This window comes from Cyprinus carpio, chromosome A23 (genome assembly GCF_018340385.1).
Source record: "Cyprinus carpio isolate SPL01 chromosome A23, ASM1834038v1, whole genome shotgun sequence".
NCBI lineage: Eukaryota > Metazoa > Chordata > Actinopteri > Cypriniformes > Cyprinidae > Cyprinus > Cyprinus carpio.
The window spans coordinates 2,512,597-2,535,096 of record NC_056594.1 but is presented as its reverse complement, the minus strand read 5'-3'; the positions used below and the strand labels follow the sequence as shown (position 1 = coordinate 2,535,096).

The 22,500-nt window shown below is 37.3% G+C and overlaps 1 protein-coding gene across 1 annotated transcript in view; it reads right to left on the bottom strand.

Moving 5' to 3' along the window:
* Positions 1-22,500, bottom strand: part of LOC109087421 (utrophin-like) — a 151,354-nt gene that overhangs the window by 94,517 nt on the left and 34,337 nt on the right. Inside the window, 3 exon segments of the mRNA XM_042712591.1 lie at positions 18,124-18,313; positions 18,648-18,802; positions 22,298-22,500. The exon segment at positions 22,298-22,500 is cut by the window's right edge and continues 3 nt beyond it. Coding sequence (XP_042568525.1) covers positions 18,124-18,313; positions 18,648-18,802; positions 22,298-22,500 — 548 coding nt within the window.

Sequence of the window (22,500 nt, the reverse complement as noted above, 5' to 3'; positions counted from 1 at the left end):
CTATTAAAATCATCTGATTTTTTTAATCATTTTTCAATTACAAATGTACATTTGAGATTTTTTTGAAACATTTAAAAAATTTAATTTTACATTTAAATTCTGAATGTATACATTTTTAAATTTATGATCTAGGAGAGGGAATTTTGCATTTTATTATGCATTTATGTTTATTAGCATGCATCCATTTCATTCAATTCCTCATTTTTTATTCTTAACATTAAAATTGTGACATTTTACAAATTTACAAATCAATTACAAATGTAGGTTTATTTTTTACTTTTATTTATTTAACATTTCTGTATTTAAAAAAAAAAAAAAACTGAAACTCAATTGAAATTTCTGCAAATTTTGCATTTTAATGAAAATTTTCTATTGTATTTAAAACATTTTACAACTTTTGCCAAATTTTTACGTTTGAGTTTTTTTTATTATTATTATTATTTTATATATATATATATATAGATATATATATATATATATATATATATATATATATATATATATATATATATATATATATATATATATATTAAAGTATAGGTTTGATTGCTTGATCCAAACCCCAGGTGTACTTTTAGGTCTGAACCGTGGTGTGTTGCATCATCAAAATGGGTACCACTAAGAGAACCAATGGCAGTAGTTTACTACTGAAACTATATAAGAACTCGAGAGAAGACACTTACATGTCATCAACAGCAGATGACTTGCATGAGGTATGGCTGACTGCTTTCATATCAGTTTTGAAGCGTAGAGGGGTTCAGATGATCCCCAGTTCCCCAGACCACCTGCACATCCGAGTCTGGAGAAACTGCTGTCACATCAACCAAACCCTCAAACGAATGAGCCTTCAGACAACTGAGAGAGAGCAAGCTAGCGAGGGGTGCTAATGTATGAAAGAGAAAACTTAATGAACCCAATTAGCCGGTCTGGCTGAACGGTGGGATCCAGGGTGCCTTCATGAACCTGGCAAACGAGATTAACCAACAAACAACAGCTGCTTGATCTGGACCCGAGCGAGAGGGAGATGTGGGCGAGCGTTCATGCTGAGTGTGTGCGGAAAGCATTTCTAATGGCCGGCGCATTACTAAAAGTGCTGATAATTCAGAAGTTCACTCGGATTTTGCAGTGTGATTCAACTTTTTCAGCACATTAGAAATGCAGCTAGATATAAAGAGGAGGAGCAGATGGGAAGAGCAAGTCTTTTTCAGGAAACCAACAGGTTTGTCACAAAAACACACTGTCATATGACACCAGAGATATCAGATGTGTGTACAAGGTCAGGTGATGGCTTTTCCGGTCACTTCTCATTGAGTGTAGTCAGCAATCCTCTCTCAAATACTGTTACAATTCATCTAGAGGGAGGACACACACACACACACACATGCTCTCTCTCTGCTCCATTAGACAGTAAATGGACTAAAAGTACTTTATGTAGCTGATCGGCTTTTACATCTAAATGCAATACAAATCAATGATGAATGTTGGAAAAGAAAGCGTGCACTCTTCAATTTCAATAAGATTTGCATGCCTCTGTCTGTTAGTGTTAACACTCAGCTATGCAGAGGTACCGCGCTTCTGCTATGCACTTCACACAACACGGCCACTCAGGAGATCTGATTTCAAAAACTGAATCAACTCTTAATCGTTTGTGTTGTTAAACTTGCAGTGTTTTTTTGTTTGTTTCTAAAATTAAACTGCAATTTTAGTGGTATCTACAGAATTTAATTTTAAGAAATATTTTTATACATTTTAATTTCTTACTGCACACAAGATTCTATATTATAGAAATAGTAGAGAAATACATAATATACATAATATATGTTTTTTATTCTATACTAAATATATAATATTAATATATAACTGTACAATTTGTATCCAAACTGCTTTTATATAGTAGACATACATATAGTCTTCTTCGTATATACAAAATATACATGATAATGTAAATTTTAATACTTTTTTATAAATGAATTATTTGAACTCTACAATTTGTTCTTACACAATGTTATTGACGATATTGAAATATTATTTTGTCTACATAAATTAAAAATAAAACTGTAGAGTAAAACAAGATAAAATGTAAACAACAGTACAATGTAAATGAAAATGCATATTACGGAGTTTTTTCATTATTATTTGCATTGAAGCATATCTAAAATTGACCAAAAATGAATGGATATACATAATATATACATACATACATAAATACATGCATCCCCTGTTTTTGATAACTTAAGTTCCCATGAATACTGTTTTTGGCTTGTTTTTTATATTAAAATACATATACTATTTTTTTTTTTCATTGATTTGCAGCAAAAACTACTATTTCATGATATACACCACTATTATGGCATACAATTCCTCATAGCTTGACGTGATGACAGCATGCGAAATGAAACACAGCAGCTGGAGCAATGCAGGTATGTCATGCTACATGTGATATGTTTTTTGTGGAGTGTGATAGAGATGTGATCTAGCGGCTCACTTAACCACACTGACACTAACACACACTTTAAATCACGGCTGAGGACCAGATGCTGTCACATCGCCACAAGGTTTCTCTCCACCTCTGATATACTGCCTCTATCTCTCCGCCTCTCAGAGCTGAAGGCTTCCGGGTAAACGGACACATTTAGAGAAACACAAAAAGCTCACATGGAGAGAAAGAGAGATGAATGAGGCAGAAGAAAAGACTTAAAGGTCTGACTTAATCTGTAGCCTAAAAAATAAGCACCATAAATTGAAAAGAAATGAGGCAAACACTCCAGAAAAGTCATGAATGATGGAAAGATGACCTCTGAAAGACAAGACCTGATGATTTTGAACTTAATTCTAGCTCTCTTGGACAGAGTGTATTTCCTAAAGAAATGTCATGGTCTCATTGTGCACAATTTAAACAGGCTCCTAACATTAAACTTTGGCCTGCAACTTGTTCCACGATGTTTGTGCTTTAGATATGAATGGCACCTCAATGCAGCTTATTTTGAGAAAACGAAAGCGTTTTTTGACCTTGCATGCATGTTATCCTATTGTAGGAGACTCCCAAAACAATATTAGGAACCTTTAAAATGGTATAATGGGGCACTTTAAATCAAATTTTACTTTTTACCAAATTTTACATTCATTCATTTTAAATCTAAATTTCATTGCAGCAATGCATGTCATGTTATTAACTTGTGTAATAAAATATAAATGGGCTTTATATCAACCACTCTGCTTTCTAAGATAACGGTCCGTATTGGTTAACTGCTAATCTATAGACTGATATTGCAGGGAGGTTGGGAGCTTATGCTGTCAAAGCTAGCTTGCTATTGCTAGCTTCTCCGAAATCACCTACCCTACCTTTAACCACCGGGAAACCACTCAAAACACCTTAAAAACCAAAATCAAAATCCATGTGATATGAAAAAGAGATCTGAGTAGTTATTCCGTCACCTGATCTGGTCTGTTTTGATTTGTCTTTGATCCTCCCTCACTAGGGAACGAGATGTGTCACTTCCTCGAATCCCCAACTCCTCCTCTGAGAAACTCACAGAGAGAAATAAACCGCAGCGAGACGGTCCTGACAATCATTCCTGGAAGTTTCTACAGTCACTCTGCATTCATTATCTCATCTCACCACGTCGGCAAATGTGACGACAAATTACAGCGAAACTCTCAGACGCCCCTGATTTAATGAAGCAACTCAAACCCTGTGTGCACTTGGGAGTGTGGGTCTTTTTAAACGAGCATGCTGCTTGACACTAGGGTTTGACCGACATGTGAAAATATAAAACGTGCATTATCCATGGATGCAGAGGCTGCTGCTAACGCTGCAGCTATTTTTTGTTATTTTAAGGAGCAGGCACAATTACGGTCTGAGCCAATGGTGATAATGTTGAAATGGCTTAAAATTAGCTTAATGTACGTTTAATATTACAACTTATTTGCTATTAGTCAGTGAGGCTAATGCATGAATTTCACAATCCCGTTTGTTGCACCATTTTTTACTCAGTGTTGTCAGCTGTGTATAGCAGAGCTGTGCCTTAAGGATTTGAAAACCTGTTAAAACATCCACTGAAGCACCTTCAGTAGATGAAGTGTGTTATTGTGTGAGTGAATTGCTGTTCAGAGTGTATTTTACTGTGAGAAGTCTAGCTGATTTCTGTGTTTAGAGTCTCAGTATGAGTGCAACATTAACAGGACTATAATGGTGAAGGGCGTTCGTGTATAACTGCAAAATTGTACTTGAGTACAAAGTCAATTATTTAATCAGTGAGGGAATACACAAAGGAAATGCATAGCAAAAACCATGTGCATCTGCACAAAAAGGTAGACTTGCATTACTTAAACACACAAATCATATTCTTCCATCGCTTAGTGCATGCACACTCCACAGCTGTTAAAGAGACTCGAGGTATCAAATGGTCCTTATGGATCTTTATTGTATTATGAAAACATACAGTAACTTTCAAAACTCGACTCGAACATCTGCAACTTTTGATATTAGACAGATGTATACATATGACCATCCACATTTACTGGACACATCTGTGTGTAGCACCTACAGCTCTGCAGAACTTCAGAAAGATCCAAACCTTATGAACAAGATTAAGTTTATTTGACCATTTTAATCTGATCTTAACATTGTGTTTTTTACAGCTAAAAAAGCACACAAAACAACCTTTAGTTCATTTACTTTTCCCATGGGAAAAAGTACTTTCTTTGGATCAAAAAACACACAAGTGGACCTCAGGGGGGAATATTTATTCCCGCAACTAAAATAGTACTAGTTCTCCAAAAGTCATCATCCATAACATCATTAGGAGCAACTAAGAGGACAGTTATTAAACTCTCTTTAGTTTGCCCTGATTTGACCTGATCTGATCAAACACATTTTAATAAGTCTGTTTTAACATCAGTGGAATATTCTGCTGCGAGTGAACTAATTACTGTCATGAGTGTTTGCACTATGATATTTTAATGAGCTGTGGTTATGCAAGGGCCACCATCACATCTTATTCCACATATGAGGTCAGAAAGAGCTGCTGGTTACCATGACAATGCTTTGATTATGACGTCATGGTGAATCTAACGGTTGCATCATCAGGCTGGGCATTCAAACAGAACAGAAGCTCAACTCAAGCAGAAATATAGACCACCCATCTGACTTGGATGGAAAATGAACCACAAACTAAATCAGACAACTAACACGCAGAGTCTCTAATAATCAAGCTAATTTAAATACACAGTCAATATGTATAATTAATATTTTCTTACAGCAAAGACAAATCGCACAACATTAAACAGCTTTCTCAATGCATTTAAACCCGCGGTGTGTAATTCCTCCACTACTAATGCCACCAAAAAAATTGCAATGTTAACAAAGCAGCTTCCCAAACACTCCCAGATCATCCAATGTTCACATCACCTCAGCCCTAATTACACTGCATTGGCTGAGACAGAAGATGGCATGTGAGGTCACTCCAACAAACACCAAATATTTTGAAATCCCACAAATAATACTGTTTACATTCAGCAACACTGGATATGAAAGTAAACACGCTGTGCAATGCAATCCAGTCATCGTCAAAAATGGCACAGCTGGTTAGGCTGCATGTGGTGTCAAGGATAAGCAAGTTCATTTAGCATCCCAACTATAAACAATATGACTGCAGACCAATATCTTGCTTTTAGCTAAGTATGATTGCCACCTATGCATGTACTGGGCCAATAACAGAAACTGAGCTGGTAATATATACATTTACGTGTGTAGGTTTGTGTGTGTGTGTGTGTGTGTGTGTGTGTGTGTGTGTGTGTTCTTATGCAAGAGACTGCAGTCGACCAACATCTAATCAAAGATCAGCTTGCTTGTGTCTGCCTCTCCACCTTGAGCAGAACACTATCGAACTGACCCTGAGTAAGTAGGATGGATTGTCTGAATGCAAATGCTCTTAGTGATTCAATAGAAAGATTGTGTGTGTATTTCAGAGAAAGCATCATTATTATAAGCGGCTGTTTGCACTCTTCCAAAACACAGCCAGTGCCATTAAAAAAGTTCCCCAGTAAGTTTAAAACCGTTGAGATTGAGGGAATCGGAGAGAGAGAAAATGATGTACCAAACAACACTCCAGGGCATAACAGTGTCTTCCTAATGATTGTGAGAATAGGAGAGAGAGTGACAGGAAGGGCCAAAAAATAGAGACAGACTGAGAGAGGAAAAGAGAACCTGTCACACAAAACCTTCATTGCTTCTGGAAGCCAGTACCAAGAAAGCAGTATGTGTAGGATTGTTTTTGCAAGAGAAAATTCAATTCAAAATACATCTTTGAGCTATGTCCTCAGTCTATTCAGAGATATATGAACGTGTGTGTGCATGAGGTGTGCTTGTGTGTGTCTAGAGAGAGGATATATTCCAGTCATTTGTATTCAGCCTCAAAAAAGGGATGAAAACAAAAGGGTTTTATGACAGCGAACTCCCATGATGCACTAATGAGTGACATAGTAGTAGAATGCGCTCAAAACTCTTAATTAGACTCTATCTCAACAGGCCTTGTCATCTTTCTAAATATATATATATATATAACACACACACCAGCGCCTGCAGTACAGACCCTCAGGACTCTTTACTGAAGTCTATTCACAAGGATATCTTACTTTAAATTAAAGATACTACAACATAACAAAACCAAACATAAAAAAAACCACTGCATGAGAATGTGGGACATGTATTGGGTGGAAAAGGGGGAAGCAGGCATTATGAGTTTTGTATTACAGAATATGTAGAGTAAATAAAGGTAAATTTAGAGACAGCAATAGTAGAGCTAGTAGCCCTAACAGTAGCCCTCCAGGAGCAGGACTGATCTAAAGGAAGATAAGCAGAGGTAGATTAAGCAAAAGTACAGATAGAGTAAACAGAGCAGAGACAGAAGTAGAGTTAGCAGAGGAAGAGCTACTATAAAGGTAAATTCAGCAGAGGTGCACCTAGAAGTAAAGTATTTAGCTGGGGAACAGTTAGCAGAGTTTCAGCTAAAAGAAGAGTCAGCAGAGGTAAAGCTAGAGGTCAGAGGTCAGTAGAGCCACACCTTGAAGTAAAGTAATCAAAGTAAAAAAAAAAAAAAAAAAAAAAAAAAAAAAAAAAGGCAGACACAGAGTAAAAGGTAGAGTTAGAAGAGAAGTAATTAGAAGTAATTAACAGAAGTAGAGTTAGAAGAGTTAGAGCTAAAGGAACTATCATCAGCACAGATATTAGTACAGTCAGTAGTAGAAGACGAGCAAAAGTGTCTAAACCTGCTTCTAGAGGGCCAACATCATGCAGAGTTCAGCTCCAGCCTGCCCCAACACACATGTCTGTTTTTTCTGAAGACCTTGATTAGTATGTTCATGTGTGTTTGGAGCTAAACTCTGCAGGATATTGGCCCTCCAGAAGCAGAACTTGACACCCCTGAAGTAACTACAGGTAGAGTTAGCAGACTACTTGGATGGGACAGGAAACTCTATTTATCCATTCTCCAAACTGCTATAGGGTCATGGGGATGCTGGATCCTATTCCAGCAGGGAACCACTATGGAAACTCTGTATTTTGTTATTAAAATGAATGCGACTGAATATGGATGTTATGGTTGATCATGTACACTTGATATGAAAAAAAAAAGTCACACAGACACTGAAATAAACAAGAATTATGATTACATAATTAAAACATTATGTATACAATTACGAGATAGAGGTTTCAGAAGAGGTAGATTTAGACCACATATAATCTGCAGTCTCTCTCTTTCACACAGAGTGACACAGTAACAGAGTTAATTGGTTTTTAATAAAGCTTTTAATCTCAGTGATTAATGAGGCTTTACAGTCCAAACCAACAACAACCTGGCCGATGTATATTACAGTGTGTGGAACATCTAGTGAAGTGAAGGTCTCCAATAGCCTTGTGCGGTAAGGACATAGTTGAAATCTGATCAATATCTGATCAATAGGAATGAGAAAGTAATCTGACAGAACAGCGAGGTCAATCCTACCTCTGGTCCTATCGGTTCAGTAGTTCTGACATTAATTCCCAACAGAAACGACAAGTGTAGGAGGTTTAGAGGGACTGATCTATGTCTGATCTATACAACACTTATAGCAGGAACCCCAAACAGTCCCTGTCAGGAAATCCATTCTTTTTTTTCACACATAATTCTTTTGTTTCACACATATTTCTCATACAATAACTTTCTGTCATACATGAATTATTTAGCAGGTCCAGTGAAGGATATTTATTTGCCTTTAGTAACTTTAGTCCTGGTTCTGTGCCCAGGAGAACATGACTTCTATATTTATCCACAGGCATTTTACTCTCTGTGCAATAATGGATTTTTTTATTTTTTTATTTTTTTTTAAATGGGTATCCATTTTATTTTCAGACTGTTAAGAAAGTGCTACAGCAAGACCTGAAATGCACTGGCTGAAGAAAATAAAGAGACAGAGAGAAATGGATATAGAATTGGCCCGCAATTCACTGACTCGCTGGTGTAGCAAGCAGCAGTCTAAAAGGCAGAAACTCAGTCGTTTGTGAATGTTCTGCTTTTAAAATGGCATTAGTACGTAATTATGAAGAAGCATGAAGAGCTTTTTGTTGTTCAATGTGTAAAAGCAATCACTCTACACACAGGCATGTATAGAAGGAAGATAAACAAATGTGTGGAACTGAAGCTGAATTAATCACACAAGAGAAAAGATGAAGAGGGGAAAGGAAAGGAAAGGAAAGGAAAGGAAAGGAAAGGAAAGGAAAGGAAAGGAAAGGAAAGGAAAGGAAAGGAAAGGAAAGGAAAGGAAAGGAAAGGAAAGGAACAAGACGAGATGAGATGAGATGAGATGAGACAAAAGATGAGAAAAGAAGAGAAAATAATAAGACATGAGAGACGAGAGAAAAGAGATGTGAAAAGACAAGAAATCAATGAAGAAATACCGAGCAAGCAGAGAAGATACAAAGTGAGATGAGAAAAAAATAAAAATAAAAACACAACAAAAGAAGACTACAAAAGAGAGGAGACAGATGAAAGAAAGCAAATACGAGACATGACCCATGAGTAGACCTTCAGGATTATGAAAGAGGTGCTGTCTAGATGGACAGAGCTTTGAAACGAATGAGTGCAATAAGGAAAGCTATCATTCCTTTAAGTCATGCCTCGACTACCACCCTAGAGCGAGGGATTGCACAGAAAGAAACAGATGAATCTTTGTTCAAGAGAGTGGGACATGTTGATCAGCGGAGCTGGGGATGGTGGGCAGCATGTATGTGTATGAAGATTTGTGTGACAGGTCCTCATTGATCAGGAGCAGACAGAAGTCCACTCAAAGATGGAGAGATGGAGAAATTAAACAACAACAAGTGATTTCCATCAACATGGGTTTACCAGACCAGAGAGAAGAGGCAAGACATGGGGGAGAATAGGACATGACAAGATGAGAGACAAGATGAGAGGGAAGAAGAGGGGAGGACAGAAAACAGGAGAGATGAGAATACGAGGGGAGAAGAAAGGAGAAACAAGGAAAGTTGACTAGACGAGAGACAAAAGATAAAGGGTGAGGGACTGCAGCAGTGATGTGAGGGTAAAGGAGACACATGGGAAAATGGAGAGACTGGACGAGGAGACAAAAAGAGAGGGCAAGAGACCAGCAGAAGAAAGAGAAGAGACACGGGGAAGAAGAGGACAGAAGAGAGACAAAGAGGGAAGAGACATGGGGAAATAAGAGGAGACAAGACGAGAGAAAAGAAAAGGGAGGAAAAAAAAACAGAGGAGAAACTAGAGGAGAAATGAGATGAGAGGAGGTGGGAGAATAAGGGGGACAGGCAGAGAAACAAGCATATGAGAACAGAGGAGAGACAAGACAAAAAATTTGAGAAAGGGGAGAGATGAGACGAAGAGAGACAAGGGGAGACATGGGGGGAGCAAAGGTGAGGAAAGAGAAGAGGAAATATAAGGACATGAGACAGCAGAGATGAGGGAAAAGAGAAGACAAGAGGAGAAACAAAGAGAACAAACTAGAGGAGAGACAAGATGAAGACAAGGACAGAAGACCAGAGGAGAGACAAGAGATGAAGACGAGGAAAAGACTTAGAGAAGAGACAAACGGAGGTAGGAAAAGAGGATTTAAGAGGACATTAGAGGACATGAGAGGTGGAATGAGAAAAGAGGAGACATGGGGAAGAAGAGGAGAAATGGAAGAAGAGGTCTAGATATGAGACAAGGTGAGAGGAGAGGAGCCTTTACAGCCAGCCGATTCCCAGACAACTTTGTCCAAGGACAGACAATATATCACCCGAGGTCAGAACAGATTTATAAATGCGCCCACACATCTCTTTCCTAAAATGTGGCAAATTGTGATGATCCGACTCATAAATGCAGATTAATCTTGATCTCACTCTGGCACACGTTCCAATCTACAATCACACACACACACACACACACACACACACACACACACAAATGTAGCACTTCCACTCAGGCTCTTAGTAATGGACATCAGTACAAATGTGCTTTAAGTGAGGGGAGGAGCAGCCGTGACTCCACATGTGTGTGCGTACTGGAGAGAAGGAGAGCTAAATGAGTGTAAAAGAGGCAGAACCTAGCCAGTGTGTGTTTGCAAGAGTCTGTATGTGTGTAACATGACAGACTGCTAATGCACCATTATCTTAAAACCTCTGAATCAGCACACACAGCTGGATAATTCTCTGAACTCTGAGCCCAGTCCAGGGTTATTATGCCTCTGGGAAACCAAGATGGTCAGCCAGAGAGGTCAGAACTGTACCTGCTTAGAGGGGTGGGAGTGTTGCTGTTACACAAAATCAATGCAGTAATGTTTCATGCCAACTGCAGTCTTTTTAACTTTTTTGTTGTTTGGTTTAACACTCTAAGACTTTATATACAAACATGTATATATGTATGCTTATCCAGGCAACCCTCACAACTTCTGCAGATTAGTCAGCTAAAGGAATAGGTCCTAGTTATGTAAGCTCTTAATGTATTAATCCCTCAGTGTGTATAAAAATAATTAACAATGGCAATTCATCAAGCAGTTCATCCCAGGGGTGTCCAATCCTGCTCCTGGAAGGCCAATGTCCTGCATAGTTTAGCTCCAACCAGCTCCAAAACACTTGCCTGGCGAGCCTGAAGACCTTGATTAGCTGGTACAGGTGTGTCTAACTAGGGTTGGAGCTAAACTCTGCAGGACAGTGTCCCTCCAGGAACAGGTTTGGAAGCCCCTGGTTTATCCACAGTTCCACCTCAAAGGAATAATTTACTTCCATTGTGACAGTTCATCCACCTAGAAAATACTAGAATACTAGGGGTGTATCAGAACAAGTTTTTGTACAGAAAAATGTTTACAGGGGTTTTCATTTCGGAATGCATGTCTAAGGAACAAAAACAGTGTTGTTTTAACCCTTGCACCTGCAGAACTTGTGTGCGGAACTTAATTTGAATTTGAACGGAATCTCAAGTATATTGGTGTAAATGTTTAGCACACATTAAAGGATGGGCTATAATTGATTTACAGTCAGTTCCTCAGCATTAAAGATGAGGATATAAATAATATCCCAAGTTTATTTAGTGTCTAAAGAGAAGGAATCATGTGAAAGCGTCACTCACACATGGGACCTTTCTACAGTCATGCAGCTGGATGCCACTCAGACACTGGAAGAAAATCATGAATGAAATTATCATCTGGAGCCAGATGTGGAATTGCCAGACGCACAGAATTGAGGCTCATTCTGAACCGGGCTAATTCATCACACACATATGGAAGTGGTGCAGGAGAGCAGGTCTTTGGAGGCTTGAATGATCTCCAAAAGATGGATTCCTCCCAGGAGAGAGTAATGGAGCGCAGAATGAGTGATGCCTTCATAAGAGTGCAGAGCCAGCAGTGTTGGCCAGGGATGCTTAAACGATCACTGCACTGCCTCCATCTGGCCAAGGGCTGCTTGATCGAGTGAGGAGTACCTTATGTTCTTCAGGGTAGAGTTGGTGCTACTGGAGTGTGTGGGATTCGTTTGATGGATTTAACATATGGGACTTATGAACCAATAAGTAATTTTCAGAATTTGGAGTTAATTACTGATAATTATTGATAACTGAAAAATCACACGCAGGGTTAAGCAAAACAACTGTGCAACGCTGGAAAAACAGCATGGGCAGAACAACTGCAGTGGGATATAGTCTGTGAAAATGTCAAATACGAGAAAGCATTCATAAGTTTAACAGCCAGGGACAAAAAGGATCAGTAGACTTTATTTTACAACGTCTTTAAGAAAAACAACCACCATGTTACGCATGAACTAAGATACATGCTGAGAACCACAGAAAACAAGACGCAACCACAAAGTTTATGATCGCTCTGATACAGAATTTCATTTACATAGCAGGAAAGCCACAGAGCCGTCCCGGATACAAGATTTTTATAACCGCTCACTTTTTCTTTTGGGAGTCAGAGCATGATTTTACTTTTCTGATAAATCTTCACACAGTATTTGACACTTTATTTCATTACTGATGAACACACAGGTGCTACTGAGAATCAATTTGACTGAAATCATCCGACTGAAACAAAACAAATCATGAGATATCCAAAGATTTCCACCCTTCTTCATTTTCCCTTGATCAAGACACTTAACCTCAGGTGAGTTCAGTGAGTGTTCCTGATATAAATGTAAATCGCTTTAGATAACAGCGTCTGCTAAATGACTGCTTTTCTGCATGTAAAGTGGAGCTTAATTTAATTTCACTCCTGTTTAACTCACCGCTTCATGTTCTTTTTTTATCCTCTTGCTCTCTTGAAACTGACTGTTGAGGCTAGTTGATTTCAAGAGGTTGAAGCACGAAAACAGGATTTATTTGCTCTACTGAAATAAGGTGGATGTAGTATGTGACATATTCCAATGTTCACAAATCAACACTCTGTCCCCAGTACACTCAGACCACTTACTGTAACATACAACCTGTCCAACCGGACAGACACTAAACACTCATTTAACTGTCCACAGTGAAAGTGAAAATCATGTGCAACATCAATCAGAACATCAAATAGAAATCATCCACAGAAACAGAAATCAATCAACCCAAAAAACTTCTTCACTTGTTGCGGCGATAAATGGTTAGGACAAAACTCTGATAATTTCGCATCTTAAATCTTCCCTGAATTGATGTTAATACATAACCGCACGCATTTACATGAACACATAATCAATATTAAGCAGCTGGACCAACTCCGACTGAATGACAATGTCAGCTCACAGTGATTAACCAATCACAACAGAGCTCATTAACATATGGAAGATTTAAAGATACAATAAAAAAAAAAAAAAATAATAAAAATAATAATAATAATAATTGTTTGTTCAAAAGATCAGGGAGGTTGAAAAATGTTAAACCACTAAATTGCATTCATTTATTATGCAATGGACCTTGAATAACATTATAAAGTGAAGAAACACATAGTTAAAAAATAAAAAAAATAAAAAATAAAATGATGCTAAATATGACCCACTTAAGAGGCGCAAATATCTTATAATAACAGAGTCACTCTCTCTTTCACACAAGACACTGCCACGTGCTGCTCTCTCTTTAATGAAAACACACACATACACAAAGATGAACTCACTTTTGTTTAAAAAGCTCTCCATCTCTCAGCAGCGCCGTGTGTTGTGTGTGTAAATCCTGTGAGGATTTCAGCTAAACACTGAATATCTGAACAGCTGTTGCTTTCTCTAATCTTTATCACACACACACACACTCAAAGGATGATTGCTGACAGCAGCTAAACATAGCGTCACTCAAATACCACATTACTAACAGGAATCCATTAACATGCCTTATATATTACATCAAATTAATTTCTTTTAAATGTCCTTTCCACTCTAATGTGGTTTGGATTTCTGGTCATCTTATGACAAACAACTGGAAACTGCATCAATGTTCACATCAAACTCTTGCAAGCTATTCTAAGATATCACATCAAAATTAATCAAACATTATTACATTGATGTCTTTCAAATGTTCATGCTGGTGCTTATAGGGTTTGTATAAGTTATCAATATTGCCATTTGGTATAAAGAACAGAACTAAATATTACAAATCGCAAACGTTCGCTATGAAATAAAACAAGACTGTTAAAATACGAAATAAAAACTTCTGCAAAAATACAACAAAAGAATATAGTAAAGCATGTCACTGCAAAACAAAAATTCTATCACAAAAAAAAGTAAAAAATAAAAGAAAAAATCCAAGAACTAGAACTTGAACAGATAAACCAAACTAAGACCAACTACCGTAAACTAGCAGAGATGGGATGAAAGCGCTTCAGCGGGTGCGTGCACACGGCACTGACCTTGCACAGTTTCTGGTAGCGCGGTGAGGATATCGCCATTCTCTGGAGCCGGTGTAAGAAGACCACCACTTTCTGCAGAGACGTCCGAACTACAGCCATCATCTTAACTCTGCCAGCACACGACTGCCAGCGTCTGAGAGCATGCATCCTCACCGCCACACGCACACACACTCACATATCCCCCACCACCAGCCGAGCGAAATGTGACGAGCCCTGACAAACATGTCCCACACACACACACGCACACGCGCACACTCAAGCGCGTCAGGAGTGAGATGGCAACGAGTGCTCGCTCCTCTCCAGCGATAAACAAGAGTCACGGAGAGAGAATTAACACCGCATGACAAAAAAGACTCTGTGAGAGACGGGGGAGGGAAGGGCTGATACAGCGGATGGAGAGAAACTCCGGAGAGCGTTCAACAGACGGAGGGTCTCTTTCAGCACCAGAAGAACGAGAGGGTGTATAAATTCATAAAGGGAATGAGTGAGGGTGACACACTTTACTGAAAGAGAGCACATCTCCTGAGAGACTGTGAAATAGAGCGGTGAGACACATCAGAGAAATGAAGGAGACACGAGGAGAACAGTAATGAACCACTCGCTCTTTCACTGTGGGAGAGTGCGATTATTATCTGCTTCTGCGCTTCTGATGACCTTTGACTACAAATGTTCACAAAGCTAAAATGAAATCAATACTGACCCCATTCACTTTCTCAAAGGAATAGTTCAATCAAAAATAAAGATTCAACAGTTACTCTGATCAATGTCATTCCAGACCTGTATGACCGACTTTCCTTCCTTGGAACACAAAATGAGAAATTTTGAAAAATGCGCTGGTCGCTCTTTTCCATGCAATTACAAGTTTAATTTCAAGTTTAAAAAAAAGCACTATATTGTTACCATAAAAGTACAAATATGAAAAAAAGTGATTTTCTGAAGTTACCACGTAATAGCTTTGACTGATAAATTAGATATTTGTATATTACTATTATATCACTTAACTAATGAAAAGTTATGGTTATGAGTTGTCAAAATAACAGGCACCAATTTTCATCCTATAACACCTAAAAACATTGTCAAAGTATTTTTAAGATGCATTTCTGGCAACTACACCAGCCGGGGTTTTTTTTTTTTTTTTCAGTTATCTTTTGGACAGTTCCATTTAAGGAATCAGTTGATTTAATTCACAAATCCGATCTGAATGACTGATTCATGAATCTGATCCAGATTCAGTGAACCAGTCGTAAAAATCAAAAGCTGGAAGGAGGGAAACATTTCAGTAAATAACAATTAAAATATTTTGTCACATAGTGTATGAGTCATATAGGCCAACATTATGATACGTTTTTGATGCATCTGTGTCCTTTTTAAGCTAGAATGCATCAGTCTTCATTTAGTGTAATTATATGAAAAGGAGCAACCAGCACATTTATAAAAATATCTTTTTTTTTGTGTTCCCCAGAAAAAAAAAAAAAAAAAAAAAAAAAAAAAAGGACAAGTAAATGCAGACAGAATGTATATTTTTGAGGTGAACTATCCCTTTAAGTAAACGCAGTCAGTTCTAATTTCATTTTAGGTCAACATCACAAATCTATTTTCAGCCCCTTTCTTCCAACCACCTGCCTCCATAATAGTACACAACAACCACTCTTCACCGTCTAATCAATTCCGGATGGAGCAAGTCCTGCTGTTTCACTCAGAAATACATCACAACACAACATCTCACATTCAAGAGGTTAGAAACACTACAATCTCGAGGTAAAGAAACACTCATTGTGTCTGCATCTCAAATCTGTGTCTGTCTCCTGATGTGAGTTTGATAAGTCTGTCTGTCTCGTCACACTAAACACTAGTGAGTCAGTGTGATTTGAGCATGATTCAGTTGTACAGTGACAAAGATGGATGGGGAACAATTCACCCCAAAACCAAAATGCCAACCATGAGCTCATGTACATTTTTAGGGCATTAGATGAGCAAATACCTTTGGAAAGGAAAAGAAAAGAAACATGATTTGCTACACTGTTACACACAGCAGTTTTACATCATGAAAATAATAGGAAGGCAGTGCTCACTGAAATCATAAAGACATCAGCAACTCTATTTCTCACTGACGTCAATCAAACACAGACATCAGGCAAGACTAAACACTTTCATAGCATTCTCCAGTCATCAGCTGCGTCTTTTACAAACATGCTTGTAAGGAAATATCTGAATATGTCCTTGACACGCATGAAAAAAAGACAAGACAATATATGATGGATGACTACAAATAAAGGATAATGCAAAAAATAAAATAAACTGTCAATGACTAAGTGGAAGACAGATGGAGAAAAAAAAACAAGCAAGTCAAATAAAGTGATTTAAACATTTGTGCATTTGGCAGAAGGTTCAATTTAAAGCCACTTATGTTTAAGCTCTACAGTTTTTGAAAATCTCTGTCTCTGGAATCAAATCCATAAGCTTGAATTTACTTTTAGTGTATGCAAACAAATTTGGGAATCATAGTTAATTGCAGTTATTTCTATGTATGTATGTATTTGATTGTTTGTTAAATCAAATTGCAAAAAATAAATAAATAATAATAATAATAATAATAAATAATAATAATTCAGCAAGATAAATAATTCAAGAAATATCACTACCATACTAGTGAACTAAAGTATTTCAGAATATTGATTTTATTATTATTATTATTATTTTAAATAACATCAGTACAATAACAATACTATTTATGCTTTTTTTTTGCTTTCAAATGTTTTTTGGCAGGAAACCACAGGACAACTTCTCTTTTTAAATGCTTTTGTTGACAGCAGATTTATATAACCATTGTCATTACAAACTGGGGAAGATGTCTGGTGCATGTTGCTTTTCAAATGTGCATTATATGCACCTCACAGCACTAGCAGAGATGGAGCTCATTGTGGAGCGTTATTACTACTAATAATGAGGAACAAACACAAGCGAACAAATGAATAAACCAAAATATGCAAATGTGTGAGCAGTTATGACCCTGTGAAGCCTTAAAATCTTGAATTGTGAGGACTCAGATGCTGAAGTGACAATTGTCAGCACACTCACTAATGGCCTTCAGGAAGGGCCCTTCATGAAAGAATTTAGCTGCTCGCTTTGGTTTCAACTGACCCTACAAACATCCTCACTGTGCCCTTCACAGGTGCAAAAAATGCCATTTGTTGCCAAGCAACATCAAAATAAAAGATTATTCAATGAATTTGTGCGACTTCACATTTTAGAGCCGGGACAGTCCATTTCAGTACAAGTTGTACTTTAGTGTATTTAGTGCAGTGTGAAGGCTGCTGAATCGTAGTAGGCAGTGAGAGCGTACAGTCATGATTAGAGCGGACAGCAGATAAAGAGATCAAACTGTGATGTATGAATCTCACATGACAAACACAGCCTCCGCAAACAACTGAAGAACAGCTGACGGGATCTACACCTTGATTACACGTGTGCTGTGGTCTGGCTGATGGGGAACTAATGAGGATGACATAGGGATAACTGAATATCTTTAGCTCCCGCATGTCCCAGATTTGTCTAAACCTCAGACGGTACACCCATGGACCGCCCGCAGTCCACACACACCCATCTTCTAACGCATTGTGCACAAACAGAACAAAACTGCCAAGTGCTAGCTGAAAATCACAAGCTCAGATCTGATTGGTTGGCTTTACACAATATCTGGGTTGCAAAGTTGGCTGTAGTCCCAATGGAAGATAAGTTGCACATGTAAATACATAAGTCTAAAGGTCTTACCCCAAGCTGCCCTTTGAGCTCTTTGATGTGGGCGGAGTCCTGTGAGAGCTCCTCCCTCTGGGCGGCGTCAGATAACACGTTGACCGTAGTCTCCGCCTCATGGAGCCACTTCAGGAAGGACTCGAGCTCACGGAGACACGCCTGGAGAGACTTCAACTCTGAATCCAACGCAGCCTGTCGGTCCGACGCCCTGATGACACACACCGCGGTAAAATCAACGCCGCGGAAGAAATCTAAACCACGGCTACCAGATTACAAATGCTTATTAACACATGCATATTTAATTAGTATTCACTATATTATAATGGAAGCATTTATTTCCACTATCTATAAAAGCATAATCAAGGTAGTATCTACTTAAATGAGGTTTATGAAAGCATACTGAACATGTGTGTGTTTATGACATGCTGTTTCAGTGTGTGTGTGCGTATGATTGATTTCCTCTCATTTGCTGTAGATTAGGGAAATGAACACACATCGGTCTGTGTGTGGATGTATGAGTGCATCCGTGTGCAAGCGCAGACCTGTTATTGACGCTGTTCCACACCGTGTTGAGTTTGTCCATGACCTCTTTGACCTTGCGCGTGTCGTCAGCGGCATATTCTCGCAGAAGCTGATTGGACAGTTCATTAAAGGACGTCACGCTCTCCTGTCCTCGACTGAGCTCCTGCAGGAACGCCTGACAGCAAAAAGAAATCAATAAATAAAGCTACCATCTAAACAGCACCACAAAAGCGGGTGGAGTGTCCGTAACTTTACCTCAAATGACTTCAGGGAATCATTGTCAACAACCTTAAAATCTTTATTTCTAACCTAATGCAAACACCAAAATATAAGTTCATGCCTAAAATATCTGCTTTGTTCAAAACATTTGAATAATATATGAATACCAAACAATAAGGCAGTGAAATTATGACCCTAGCACCCCCTACAGGTGCGTTTCAGTAGTGTGAGTGTGTGTGTGTGTGTGTGTGTGTGTGTGTGTGTGTGTGTGTGTGTGTGTGTGTGTGTGTGTGTGTGTGTGTGTGTGAATTCAAAAGCCACATTTACACTTGTGATATTAAGTGCACTGTGACTCAGAAATGCTCTTAGGAAGAGTCTACAAGACAAGGAGATATGAAATCTCAGTCGTTCATTATTTAATGCAATGTTTAATCTGACAATCATTTCTTCACTTAATTGATGGAAAGCTTTTTTGTAGGATTTCAAACACTGTTAAAATGAAAACTAAACACATGAATATTTAATTAATATTAGTGCAGTAATTATAATTATAGTGGTAATACTTGTGAAAGCATAAGTAAGGTATTTTTTGTGTGTCAAAATTACGATGGTCACATTTAATGCTACAATATTACAGTATTATTACATTAGTATTCATTCACATGCATTGCTGAAAAATTCATGAATCTATAATTCGTATTTAATTTAACTATATTATTATGGGAGTATTTATTAGCATTTTTTTATAAAAGGATAATGTAGAATTTAACAGGGTAATATTATTACAGTAGTATTAATTAGTATGTATTGCAACAATATTTATGAAAGCATAATTATAATGATATTTAATATAACAATATTATTATTGGAGGATTTATTAGCATTTTGTAATATTTTTTTTAAAGCATAATCAAGGAAGTATTTAATAGAGCAAAATTATTAAGGTAATATGTATTAACATTTATTAAAATAATATTAAGGAAAGCATAATTAAAATAGTATTAGTAATATTAAATAGTAAAAATAATACAATTATAATATTTCCAATATATTTGTGGAAGCATAATCAAGGTGAAATTTAATCGAGCATAATAATTAAAATAGTATTTATTAGCATTTACTGAAATAATATATTACACAAATCATAATTATGGTAGCATGTATTGCAACCTTATAATGGTAGTATTTATTAGTATTTTTGACATGATATTTGTGAAAACATGATTACTTTTAAAAACTATCTACAATACTAATATGAAATCTCATTCATTCATGATTTAATGCAATGATTAATTTGGAAATCATTTCTTTAATTAATTGATGAGAAACTGAGCCTCCTTTTATATATTGTAATTTGGATGTAAGATTTCAAACAAATGTATCTAAATCTGATGTTCAAACTGCTAATTTTATTGCAATATGAGTATTTTAGTCACATTTTATTGCACTCTGTTTGTTGATGTGAATGCACGTTTTAAGTGTAACAAAAAAAAGATACTGAAATACTTGTTTGTCTACAACCTGAAGAAAGATCAAATGTGTTTCGATCCAATGAGTTCAAATGAAGGGTAAGTGACACTAATAAGCCATTTTATTTGGAAATATAAAACAGATTTAAAATATGAGATGCAGATATTTGTTACAGGGGTAAATTTAAGACTTTAAGACGTTTACAAGAGCCTGTATTTTAGCAACACGTTAAGTTTGAAAATACAAACCATCAGCAAAATTATCTTAAGGTTTGCTCTGTCTGCAATTACAAACCAGAAATATGTCTCTTTCATTAAGAACAGCTCCATTGACTCTTTTTGTTTCTAACAATCCCACAAAGCTGAAACCACATGTACTGAATTTACTGTGCTCATAACTCATCAACTTGTATTGTGTTTATGCTGAGAAAATAAATTAAAGTGACAACAAATGACTAGGGATAATAAGGCCTAAAAATAAGAGAAGCTTGCTGCATTGACAGAGAAATATGGAGCTGACTGGAAGAACCTGAGATAAAGTGAAAGAGACGGCCTTTCTATGAGAGACTGCAGTCTTTTTTAAAGAAAGATATATGAATAGGTTACAGGGAACATGATAAGACTAAACAAACATACAGATAAAAAGATTAGACTGACCAGTTATGTTTGGTTGTTGTTGAATGATTCCTGCTGAAAAATGTCATACAAATGTATCATTGCATCACTTGCTCACCAACGGATCCTCTGCAGTGAATGGGTGCCGTCAGAATGAGAGTCAAACAGCTGATAAAAACATCACAGTAATCAACAAGTAATCCACTCCAGTCCATCAATTAATATCTTGTGAAGTGAAAAGCTGTGTGTTTGTAAGAAACATTATTAAGATGTTTTTAGTGTTTTTTTTTATTATTTTTTATTATTGCTTCCAGCTAAAGTATGAGTCTTCTATGCATAATATTACTTTCATATTACAAGCCAAAACAGTTTGAAACAGCTCTAAACAAATATGAGGGAGGATTTTGATGTGAGAAAACAACAGGGAATGGGCTTTTTATCAGAGGAAGCTTTATTATGGATTCATATTTTAGCCAGAAGCAACAGTTTGAAGTTAAAAACATCTAAATGATGAATTTGTTTCTTATAAACACTTAGTTTTTCACTTCACAAGATATTAATTGATGGACTGGAGTGCTGTGGATTACTGTGATGTTTTTATCAGCTGTTTGGACTCTCATTCTGACGGCACCCATTCACTGCAGAGCATCCACTGCTGAGCAATTGATGTAGTGCTACATTTCTCCAAATCTGATGAAGAAACAAACTCTTCTACATCTTGGATGGTCTTGAGGTGAGTACACTTCAGCCAATTTGTATTTTTTGGGGAACTGTAGCTGAAGCTGTAATCCATTGATCTAGTTTGATTGGCAGTTCTTTAATTAGGTTGGATGATTAATCAAAAATTAATCACATCTGTGTTTATTTAATAAAAAATGTGAAGCTTTTCTATTGAAAAAATCATAGCAGGCTTAATTGGAACATGAACTTAAAACCCACTCCGGACTTTTAATTAAATAAGCAATCTAATTTTGTCACTTCCTGACAAAACATACCATGAGTGTTTCCTTTTCACTTTAATACCCACTTTAGGGAAAGCCTGTTCAAATAACTATAAGAAAAACATGGACAGATAAGATAGGTGCTGATATTAATAGGGTCACTTCTAATGTTAATTAAATGACAAAAAGTGCCACATAAAAGCCTGATGGATTCCTCCTGTTCGCTCAACTACAAATCACTCTGATCCACATCCCATTATCATCATATAAAGCAAAAAAATTGTTTATTTCTTTGAAAGTGCATGTGTCTGAGCTGAGACCAAGTTTTGACACTTACGAATTATCTTATTTTAAACTGGAAGAAGAGCAAAATGATGGCAAATCTTTAAGGTAACGCAGGTCAAAGGTGAAAAGTCAAGATCTCACCTTGTTGTCACTGATCTGTTTGGTAAGCGGCTCCCGGCTCAGCTGCAGCAGGTTATGCAGACGCATCTCGTTTTGTCCAATCAGAGCCTTCACCTTGTGCCTCTGCTCCTCCCATTGGTCGCTGTGGCCGATCATGCATTCCAGCTGCAGAAGCCGCGCCTCCACGCCGTGCTGTGTGCCGTCCCATTGGCTGCAGACCTTCT